Genomic DNA, 12,430 nt, shown 5'->3' on the forward strand with positions numbered 1-12,430 from the left:
AGTGCATTGTTTCCATGGCCTCTGCATTTAGATAACAAGTTCTGCAAGGCCAGTTTCCTCCTCACCTTCTGCATCTTTTTCTATGAGTTTTGTTTTGTTTATAAAATTCCACATGTAAGTGAGATCATATAGTATTTGTCTTTCTCTGTCTGACTTATTTCACTTAGCATAATGCCTTCAAGGTCTATCCATGTTGTCACAAATGACAGGATTTCCTTTTATTTTTTATGGTTGAATAATATGCCATTATATGTATATATACAACAACTTCTTTATTCATTCATCCATCAGGGGACACTTAGGTTGTTTCCTTGTCTGGGCAATTGTAAATTATGCTGCTATAAACATGAAGGAGCAAATATCTTTTTGAGTTAGTGCTTTTGTTTCTTTTGGATACATGCCCAGAAGTGGAATTGCTGGGTCATAAGGTAATTCTATATTTAGTTTTTTGAGGAACCTCCATACTGTTTTGCATAGTGGCTGCACCAATTTACAATCCCACCAGCAGTGCACAAGGTTTCTTTTTCTTCACATCATTTGTTTCTTCTTATCTTTTTTTTATTTTATATTTTATTGATTTTTTACAGAGAGGGAGGGAGAGGGATAGAGAGTTAGATACATCGATGAGAGAGAAACATCAATCAGCTGCCTCCTGCACACTCCCCACTGGGGATGCGCCCGCAACCAAGGTACATGCCCTTGACTGGAATCGAACCTGGGACCCTTGAGTCCGCAGGCCGACGCTGTATCCACTGAGCCAAACCGGTCAGGGTGTTTCTTCTTATCTTTTGATGATGACCATTTAACAGGTCTGAGTTGATATCGCATTGTGGTTTTAATTTGCAATTTTCCTAATGACTAGTTGAGCATCTTGTCATGTGCCTGTTAGCTTTTAGTATATCTTCTTTGAAGAAATGTCTATTTAGGTCATTTGACCATTTTTTTTTTTCATTTGGTTATATGAGCTTTTGCTGTTGAGTTATGTGAGTTCTTTATACATTTTGGATATTAACCCCTCATCAGGAATCTGGTTTGTAAATTTTTCCCCCATTCTGTAGGTTGTCTTTTCACTTTGTTGATAGTTTCTTTCACTATGTAGAGCTTTTTTGATGTCCCACTTTTTTATTTTGTTGCTTGTGCTTTAAGTGTCATATTTTTAAAAATTATTACCAAGACTCACATCAGGGAGCTTTATTCTATGTTTTTGTCAGAAGTTTCATGGTTTTAGGTCCTACATTTAGGTCTTTAATCTATTTTGAGTTAATATTTGTGAGTAGTGTAAGCTGTGGATTTAGCTTCATTCTTTTAAGTATGAATATTCAAGTATCCCAGCACCATTTATTGAAAATTATCTTTTTCCATTGAGTCTTCTTGTCAAATATTAGTTGACTAAGTAGTAGTGAACTATATTTCCCTTTTCTTAATCCTTGAAGTTTAAGTAGATATAAAAAGAAATAAAATAATAATGTAGGTCTGATTGATTGATATTAAATTCTACACTCTGAAAATGGAGAATAAACCTTTTTTTTGAGTGCCTGTAGAGTTTTCACAAAACTGGCCACATGTTTGGCTGTACAGTAAGTCTTAATAAATTTCTGTAGTAGACATATTTAACATTTTACTTTAACCTGTCAGCGATTGAATTCCCTTATAAGGTAAACAATGGTTACCTCTGGAGTATGGATTGAATGAGAATAAATGGGTTTTCCTTTATATATTTCTATATTCAGAGTCCTATAATTAGTACCCTATAAGCATAATTAGATATATAGTTATTCTGATAAACTATATCTCTAACTTCATTTATTTTGGGGCCTTTAGGTCAGGTTGGGATAATGAAATTACTGTAATTTTCATTAGCTTTATATCCCTAATAAAAACAATTAGAGTGTCAATAATGACTGTAAATTTGGACAACATTGATTAACCACTAAATAGTGTTTCATTTTTAAAGTTTGGTTGGAAAAACTAGGGAATTGAACTTTAATTGGTCATCTTTATAATTACAGAAAGAACTGGTTGTCTTCTTGGGCCGTGTTGCAGGGTTCATCTTTACTCTTTACCAAAACTCAAGGAAGTAGCACAAGTTGGGTAAGTATTTCTTTTCTTTGGAGGCTTTATGCATTCAAAATATGTCAATAGTATTGTACCTGAAGTTCATGAAGTATTCCATAGTCCTTCTAACTATAGCTAATGTGAAAAAAAAGTAAATGAAAAAGATTAAATACTGCCATTTGCAATAACATGGATACACCTTGAAAATATCATGGTAGGTGAAATAAGTCTGATGGAAAAAGTCAAGAACCATATGATTTCATCCAAACAAATGAACAAATTAGACAAATAAACAAAAACTCATGACCCAGACAGCAGTATGGTGGTTACTAGAGGGAAAAGGAGGTGGGGGGAGGTGAAAGAGGATAAAGGGAGCCAAATGTATGGTGACAGAAGAAGACTTGACTTTGGGTGGTGAAGACACTGCAGTGTACAGATGATGTCTTAAAATCAACAAATTATGTTTTATCCATTGAACTGAAAGGTGGGCTTACTATTTAGGCATGATAGAACAAATACTAGTACATTTCTTGATTCATGTTCAGGATGTTAAAGCTCTTCTCTATTTGTGACTTTGCTGTTTCAAGTATTTAATCAGAAAATAAGCAGTAATGTGCCAAGCTCCACCTTGAACTGACCCCTAGATACTAGTCAGTGATTCAGGTGTCCATGTCTGTATATAATGTCAGCCAGCTTTTAGAAGAGAAAGAAATGTCACCATTACTTGTAGCATTTTGAAGCTTTTTGTATATTTGAGTGTTTACTATTATTGCTCCTCAGTTATTTGTAGTACAAATTCTAAAAAGTATAATTTTTGACATAATACCTACTACTTTTTGAATGCTTAATATGCATTAGTTACAATTAATTGCAATTGCAGAAACATAGTTTAAAATTCACTGAGCTAGCCAATATTGAAATTGTAAAATTCTTATGAATTTTTACCTGTGGAGATTCACTATTTGAATTTTTGCCTTTACATGAAATTTTATTAATATAATATTAGTAATCATTTCAGATCGGTATAATTAAAGTACAGTCACACTGTGTTTTATAGTCTCAGTAAAAGCTAAGCAGATGTGGAATATGGTAAAACTCATGGTAATGTAGTGATTTTTAGTTTTTATTTTATTTTATTTTTTTAAATATATTTTATAAGATGAGAGAGAAACATCGATCAGCTGCCTCCTGCACACCTCCTACTGGGGATGTGCCTGCAACCAAGGTACATGCCCTTGACCAGAATCGAACCTGGGACCCTTCAGTCCGCAGGCCGACACTCCATCCACTGAGCCAAACCGGCCAGGGCAGGGCTATTTTATTTTAAATTAATCTTTATTGTTGAGATTATTACAGATGTCCCTCCCCGCCCCCCATAGCTCTCCTCCACCCAGTTTCCACCCCACCCCAGGCCCTCACCGCCCTATTGTCTGTGTTCATAGGTAATGCATACATGCATATAAGATCTTTGTCTAATCTCTTCCCGCACCCCTCCCCCCACACCCTCTACCGGCTGACAATCGTCAGTCTGTTTCATTTCCATGCCCCTGATTCTATTTCATTCACCAGTTTATTCTGTTCATCAGATTTTTTATTCATTTTATTTTTAGATTCACTTGTTCATAGATAAGGATTTGTTGTCACGTTCGTATTTTTTATCTTTACCTTTTTCTTCTTCCTCTTCTTGAAGAATACACTTCAGCATCTATAATAATAAAAGCATAATATGCTAATTAGACTGGACATCCTTCTGGATGAGCTTCTGGACGAAGCCAGGGCTGTGAGGGAAGCCCAGGTCCTGGGTGCCTGCCAGTGGCCAGAGGGAAGCCCGGGTCCCAGGTGCCAGAGGGGAAGCTGGTGCAGGCAGCCAGGAGAAGGAAGGCCTACTCTTGCACAAATTTCATGCATTGGGCCTCTAGTTTCATATAATACTGATTTGGTAGTGATCAACTCCTTTAGCTTTTCCTTGTCTGTGAATCTCTTTATCTGACCTTCAATTCTGCAGATTCCTCCTCTTTGTATCGGGTTTGGAAGTGTCCAGTCAAGGCCCAACTGTGAAGCAGGGCAGGCTGGTGCTGGTGCCGGTTCCTGGCCCTTTTATTGATAGGTTTGAGGCCCCCTGACCCAGCTGCAACTTTTTTGACAGAGTTTTAGCCTAAGAAAGGACAGACCATTCATATGCAAAAGCCACTGCCCACAGCTTGGGTGGGGTTATAAATTTGGTAGGGCAGGGTTTAAGGATATTACCAGGGCAGAGCAAACAGAAATGGCTGCCATTCAGCCCTGCACCAGGGAGGTCCCAGCATGGGAACAATGACTGCTGCCAGCATCTCCATCTGGAAGAAAGCCGCCCCTGAGTTCCTGCCCTGATGCTAGACAGTCCAGTTTCTCCCCGTATGTGTCTGGATCCCCCAGAGCCTCGCCCAGCACTGGGTCTCAGAGGACGTGGGAGCTTGTAAATTCAGTTCACCTTTTAAGAGGAGCAGCTGGGTCTCCAGCAGCCTCTGTGTCACTCAACCCGAATCCACACTGGTTTTTACAGTCCGTAGTTCTTAAGGATGTAGGGACTTCTTTCCCCAGCTCTGGAACCCTGGGCTGGGGCTCTGGTGTAGGGCTGGGACCCCTCACTCCACCTGGAAGCCTCCGCAGAGCTGATCTCTCTCCCGATTAAAAAAAGTGGCACACCCGGGTGCCGGACCAGCCCGTTCCGCGCCTCCGCGCTTCTGCGCCTCCTACCAATCTCGGTGTGCTTTCTTCTTTACCTCTCTGGTTGTAGTACTTCCACTCAGCCAGCTTTCCTACAGTTCTGGATGATAGTTGTTCTGTATTTTAGTTGCAATTTTGATGTGGTTGAGGGAGGCAGCAAGTGCATACATTTACCTATGCCGCCATCTTGGTTCTTTTTGAGTTTTTATTTTATGAAATTTAAAAAAATCTCAAGACAGCCTTGCTTTTTCCTTTCCATATGTAACACATTAAGGGAATGAAAACTAATTGTTAAATGGCTTAAGTAAAAGCAAGTAAGATTATTCAAATAAAAAGTGTGTGTGTGTATAATGTATTTTGGCATATATAATCATAAGTATTAAAAATTGATTAAATATGGAGGGAGTTGCTTTTTTGTTGCCATTTGTATTAGTTATTGGTTAATTCCTCCTGTGTTTCATTTTGCAAAAATCAGCAAATAGGATGTGAGGCCAATCTGGCTGTGACATCTGTTACCCCATTGATCACCAGTGTTGATTCGGCTGATCTGGCTAGCTAGGCGGGGGTCCCCCTCCTCCCTCACCTATCCATGTGCGTTCCTCCCGAAGCTGCGCACTGCCCCCCCACAGGAGAGAACTGGTCTTTGGTCAAGGGTATACAAGTAGCTGTGCTCCCTGCTAGAACCTCCAAACAAGCTCTCAAAAATCAGTAAATACAATATATATCTGACATTTTATTTCTTTTGTAGACAAAAGCTATCACATTATGTATGGTTTTATACTTCACTTCTTTTTAAAAACAATATATTTTAATGATTATTTACAGAGAGGAAGGGAGAAGGATAGAGAGTTAGAAACATCGATGAGAGAGAAACATCGATCAGCTGCCTCCTGCACACCCCCTACTGGGGATATGCCCACAGCCAAGGTACATGCCCTTGACCAGAATCGAACCTGGGACCCTTCAGTCCGCAGGCCGATGCTCTATCCACTGAGCCAAACCGGTTAGGGCTATACTTCGCTTTTTTCTCTTAGCAATATATATTGGAAGTCACTCAGCCCATAAAAATCTCCTTTAATCTTTTTTAGGGTTACATAATATTTCATTATGTAGATGTTCCATAATTATTTCTAAGGATGGACATTTAGGTTGTTTTCTAATTTTTCTGTTACAGAATTCCAGATAAGATGCTTCTTAATTAACTCTATAATAATGATTATTCAAAAAGGATTTCAAAGAATCCTGCCTTTGTTTCTCTGCTCAGTCACCAATTAGATCTTTTGTAGGTAAAATGTATGCTGATTATACAGTGATTTACCTGAGGATGAGATGCTTGTGCTATCATATAAGCTAAAAGGACAAAAATCACCTATAATAAAAATTGCCCTGTGCATCTCTTTGGAAGATGGTATATTAGAACTCAGTCTGTAGCAGAGCCATTTTTTTTCCTTTAATTTTGGAAAAGATGGCTTTTCCTTCAGTTGAGTTTGGATGGTTTATGAGAAGGGGTTATGTTACAGAAGTTCTTTAAAAATTAGATCGACACAGTGCAAAAACCTAAACCAGGATCTATTTGAGGAAGTCGTCGTTTCAAATTTTATACTTACTTCAGGGCATAAACTTATTGATGAGCAAAGTCACCCATACTATTTGAAGTTATGTTTCTTAAAAATCATTCATGCTTTGTATTTATTTTTGGTTCCATGGATAGCTAAAATTGAGTAAATGGAAATGTACATATGTGGCATGCAACTCCACTGTATAAGATACATTTTGCATAGCTGTTGTGTCATCCAAAAATCCAGTGAGATTTCCCTTCTCCATAAGGATAGATAGATACATTCCACTGGTTTTCTGGGAAGTATTAGTTATTTACTGGTTTGTTATATCAGTAATGTAAATTACACTTGCTTTTTTCTTACCTCATTTTTTTTAACAGACATAAAAACCTGCTATATTCTGGGCTGTGTTAAATTTTGAGGTTTTGGTCCCTGTCTTCATAGCTTACATTATAATGGGGAAAATCAATACATGCACAGTTATAATACAGTGTATCATATGCTTCCTCTCAGATAGCATTCATCATATACCTTGAATATTTAAAAAAATTTTCACACAAATATTGGTAGATATTCAAATTTATTTATACATTATTTCAAATTTCTAAAAATAGTCACTTTGGGGCAGATAATTCTTTGTTGTGGGGGCTGTCCTATGCATTATAGGATGATTAGCAGATGATAGTAGCATCTATCCCTCCTGTTGTGACAACTAAAAATGTCCCCTGGGGGCAAAATCATCTCTATTTGAGAACTACTTTCCTAGAGGAAGGGCAAGGCAGCTTAGATGGTAGGGTCATCTAAGGACTTAGAAAGGGATACCAGAGGACATTGCTCAGCAGATCACAAGGAGAAAACTTAGATGACTTCTCTATTATCCTTCAAGTTCTTTGTGTGATTTCAGTTAACACAGGCCTGTTTAACATATAATGCTCTATTAATTACTAATCTTAAAAATAAAACGTGAATTTATGTAATAACAACGTCAGAAAATATTCTGAGATAAAATTAGGGTTTTTGTAAAAGTATTTGGAAGTTCAGCTTTGCTTGTGTTGTGTTTGCTTGTAGAATTGTATTTTTGTCTTACCTGTTTCCATTATGCTTTTCTCTTGTGTGTCATTTTGCCATTGTGCCATGTTATGACATCATAATTTTCTTCCCCTTTTTCACCAAGTCTTTTTGCCAACAGGGCTCACTCTCTGAGCCAGGGGTCCTCAAACTTTTTAAACAGGGGGCCAGTTCACTGTCCCTCAGACCGTTGGAGGGCCGGACTATAGTTTAAAAAAAAAACTATGAACAAATTCCTATGCACACTGCACATATCTTATTTTGAAGTAAAAAAACAAAACGGGAACAAATACAATATTTGTATTTGCATGTGGCCCACTGGCCGAGCTCTTACATTTACTACTTTCTTCTTAGAAAAATTCTGTCAGTCTTTGGCCTGCAGTCACATGTAAAATCTGATCCTGTCTCAGCTGTCACTATTATGTGTTGTTGCATACCCTTTGCCACAATAATTTTATTTTCTTTGCTATGAATCCATTGGAGGGATGATTACAGTAGAGAAAAGTCAGACTGGATTTTGAAAAAGAAAGTATAACAAACACAAGATTTTGCCAACTATATATTGACTGCATCTTTCTAGCATTCGATGCCATGTTATTGAATTTATAGTTGTTTATCTTATTTGGTTAGTTATTTGTATCTTAAGTTATATGTAGCAAACCATCTACAGAGCATGTAATAACAAATTAAATGGATTTTTATCATTTTGTTAAATGTGTATACTTAAGTTTTAATAACTTTTGAGATTTACCATTTTTGCTCAGAAAGTTCTGTATGTCCATTGTAACTTTATAGTTAATTAAATGTCTTTTGAATGACAAACGGTATGTAAGAAGGCCAAGAATTTGTAGAATAGTTAAAAATCTTATTATTTTTATTTCACTAATAAAAATCCCATATAATATCCTAAATTTTGTTTTGTTATAACAAGTACTTATTTAAGTCCACATTGCTAACTGCAAAAAGGAAAAAGATGAAGTTGAACCATTTATTAAATGTGAAACTACTGACATTATGAATAATGAATAAGTTATGACAAGGTTGGTAATATCTGTTTCCAATGGCAAATCTAATTTGACTTGAAAATATTTTAGCAAATGAAATTTCCTGTAACAAATCTTTATGACTTTAAGATTACAGTTCATCAGTTCTTAGAGATTTTAAAACCTTTCAGTGACATAGGAATGCTGTTTTACATTCTTAGTTAACAGACTAAACCAACATTTAAGTTAATGATAACAAGATACAGTGTAAGTCTACATTTAACATAGATTTTCTGCTATTTGCTAATCTTTTCCTTATCTGGTTAACAAAATATAATACTAGTTAAATGCTTTTTCTTCTGAGACCAGCCATGTCAACTGTCTTCCTATTATTTTCACAGTTCCTCATTAAATTGCTAAGGCTTTAAAGCATCTGGCTCTAATTATAATTTCTAACAAAGGCTGAATTAAAGAACATGGGGTTTAGAGTTTTCTGATTTTGTAAGTTATTGGTAGTTGTTGACAACAAATAATTGGTATGGAAATCACTCTTGAAATCACAAAATTGTAGTTAGAGAATATTTATTAGGTAGAAAAGTACTTAATATCTGCCAGATATTTTATATATACATATTGCCTTGCCTTTTTGAACACATCATTTTACGTAGTCATATTAAGCTTAGGATAAATGCCAAGAAATGGAATTGCTAAGCCAAATAATATATGTATTTGTAAATATATAGGGTGTGTCCCAAAAAAATGTATACATGCTTTGAATAATTATTAATTCCAATGGGTTAAATCTGAAAAGAAAGAAACATCAATTGAGCTATCAGAAAAAAGTGTATGTACATTTTTTTGGACACCCTATAGAATTACCAATTTTTTCTCTCTAGGAGTTGTTCTAATTTATACCTCACTTACATATGAAGGTCGTTAATACTCTGTAGCAGGAGTGAGGAACCTTTTTCTGCCAAGGGCCATTTGGATATTCATAATATTACTCGCAGGCCATACAAAATTATCAACTTAAAAATTAGCCTGCTGTATTTGGTCAAACATTTAATTAACTCACCTCTAATGCCTTGGCAGGGCCATACCAAATTATTTCACAGGCCTTATACGGTCCGCAGGCTAGACATTCCCTACCCTTGCTCTATAGCCTCACCAACACAGTTTTTCATCAAAAATTTGTATTTTATTTTCTTACTTTTTTTTCCTTTTTCTTTTTGCTACACTGTTGAATGAAAAAAGATTTTAATGTGGCTTTATTTTGTATTTTTCTTATGAAAGAAGTTGTCATTTTATTTCCTTTTCTATGACCCATATATTCATGTCTTGCAGATATTTTTCAGTTTGAAAGTGGCAATTGTTATTTTATAATAGAGAAAGAGAAGAATTTGAGATAATCACCTAGTTGATTTATTGTTAATAATATAAAGTTGGTCTTAATTCTTTTTGAATGTACACATGTACATGAATATCACATAAAGGCTTTTTTTCTCTTTTTTTCTAAACATGAAGTTTGGGAGTAATCAGTCCAAACCAGAATTCACAGTGGACCTTAAGGGGGCGATGATTGAGATGGCTTCCAAGGATAAATCCAGCAAAAAGAATGTATTTGAGGTAATAAATTTTTTTCTGAATATAATTCACATTCTTAACTGTAGTGATTGGATCTTCTTTTTTTGAGTTACTTCAGAAATGGCCTTTCAGTGTAACTAATTTTGTCAAATTTGGTCATTAAGTCAGTTTGTATTAAGAAAAACAGCTGATATGAAGATCTGGGCTTTATTTGCATAAATTATAGGATCTCACATTATATATTACAAACCTTTGTTCCACAAATTTTGCCTTTCCCCAGCAACACTAAAAAAGGTATGATTTCATTTACTATGAAATCTAATATTAAAAAATCAAGACTTTCCATTTTGTCATTAAAAACCCCTGCACAGTAATGTCATTTTTTGCTGCATATCAGACCACCCCCACAATTTAGTAGCTTACGAAGAGTCACATTGCTTAATTTATCTGGTACTGAGGTGAGTGTTTCTTCTGGTCTTTCATGAGTCTTCTGTCACTTAGTGGCTTGATTGGGGCTGGATGGTTCACATGTCTGTTGTTGGTGCCAGCTGTTTTCTAGACCTCTTTCTCCACAAGATCTCTAATTCTCAAGGAGGCTACCCCAGGGTCTCTGTATGGTGGAATCAGGGTTCCAAGAGGGTCTTTGTGAAAGCCCAAGACTTCTTGCAGCCTAAATTTAGAAGTCATATGTCAAATATATTCTGTTGGTGAACACAAGTCAGAAGGCCAGCCAAGTATTCTGGGTTGTGGGGAACTAGAGTCCACCAGTTGATGAGCAGTAAAAAGTCACATTGTAGAGTATGGATAGAGAGATGGAAAGAATTTTTGAGGCTCTCTTTGCAAACAATCTTTCAGATCCCAACCTTCCTTTCTAGCTTAGTCCTTTCCTAGCTTGTTGTCTAGGCAGACTGGATTAGTTGCTGTTTTCCTGCCTCTTTGATTTTCACTCTGTATTATTTACCTTGAGTACTGACCCATGCCAAACATTACCTATATTGCATAAGAAATGTTATCACAATATTGATACTTCTGCTTTGTTTATGCTTTAAAGTAGCATTTATTTTAATGTACCTTGGGTTGTCGTCATCTGTAAGTTATTCTCCCCACTAGATGATGAAGTGTTTTTTGTATTTTAAGCAGAAAAACTATGTATTTACTTATCTTTAAGAACTTCTAACAGTGTTTCTTATGTACACTGAATATTCATTATTAGTTGACTGACTTGACCCACTTTCTAGAAAAATGCAAGGAAGAAAGTTACTATTTTCTGAATTAGCCTTGAAGTGCCTATAACCGATTCCAGAATGAAAAGGATTCAATGGTCAAATACCTTTTTAAAACATTATTTCAGGAACTGTGCTTGAGTCATATGTCTTAGAATGTTGTTTGGGAAACATTGCCATAAGTTCCTGTAGGGAAAAAAAAGTTATCAACCAAAAAATAGGATTGCTTTCTTCAACTACCTTACCTCAAGCAATTGTAGGAAACTTTGAACAAAGAAATTATACATAAATTGTTATTGCCTTCAGATACCATAATACAATAGTATCCTTACTTGAGTTAGTTCATGATTTGACACTTTAGTAAATTTAGTAATATTTCTGCCCAAAAGGATATGACATATATCATCTGTGCTATCTTTGTACTAAGCCATTTTATTTTCTATTAAATAGGAAATAATGGAAGTCTAACTCTTTGTACATTTTCCCCTACTTTATTTTTTTAACCAGAGGGGGGGAATTTCTCAGTTTTATATAAAAATATCTTAAGTTTTATGGATTATGTTTCAGTTCTAATGTAAAATGTATGGCTTTGATACTTAAACATATTTTTTAATGATAAAGTATATTATATTTCAGTAAGTGTTGTCATTTGTGTAATGGAATTTGGGACCCTAAATTAAGATTTTCACTGAAAATTTATTGTGAGAAAAACTTTACATTTTATAAAAGAATTCAGCTGATATTATTTTATACTAAAATAAGAGATATTCCATTACTGTGTAGTACTTAAACCTTTCATCACATAGTATATTATATGGCTTCTAATCTTCTGCTTGTGGTTTTTTAGATTTTGAATTAAATGTATTCATTTATTTGGTTGAAAGCACTAACCATACTCTCTCTCTTTTTTTAAATTTTCTTTCTTTTTCATTTTCTGTAAAGCTGAAAACCCGTCAAGGAACAGAACTGCTAATTCAGTCTGATAATGACACTGTTATTAATGATTGGTTTAAAGTTCTTAGTACTACTATCAATAATCAGGTATGTGTTTGACTTAGGTAAATTTTTTTACTTCAGACCAGCTTTTTATTTTGGTTTTCTAATTGGTTATTGCATATCTAAGTTCCAATTTATATGTGAAAAAAAACATTCTTTTTTTATTATTTATTTATTTTTTATTTTATTTTTATTTATTTTTTTAAAATATATTTTTTATTGAATAATATATTACATATGTGTCCTTATCTCCACA

General features: G+C 35.1%; 1 protein-coding gene across 11 annotated transcripts in view; it reads left to right on the plus strand.

The window, feature by feature from the left end:
• Nucleotides 1-12,430, plus strand: part of ARHGAP12 (Rho GTPase activating protein 12) — a 164,874-nt gene that overhangs the window by 135,600 nt on the left and 16,844 nt on the right. For all 11 annotated transcript variants that reach the window (XM_014547967.1, XM_014547968.1, XM_014547965.1 and 8 more), the window contains 3 exons: nucleotides 2,010-2,091; nucleotides 9,896-9,997; nucleotides 12,121-12,219. In XM_014547967.1, coding sequence (XP_014403453.1) covers nucleotides 2,010-2,091; nucleotides 9,896-9,997; nucleotides 12,121-12,219 — 283 coding nt within the window. The remainder of the gene's footprint in view (nucleotides 1-2,009; nucleotides 2,092-9,895; nucleotides 9,998-12,120; nucleotides 12,220-12,430) is intronic.

The sequence above is a fragment of the Myotis brandtii genome, unplaced genomic scaffold, assembly GCF_000412655.1.
Source record: "Myotis brandtii unplaced genomic scaffold, ASM41265v1 scaffold49, whole genome shotgun sequence".
NCBI classification, from domain to species: Eukaryota; Metazoa; Chordata; class Mammalia; order Chiroptera; family Vespertilionidae; genus Myotis; species Myotis brandtii.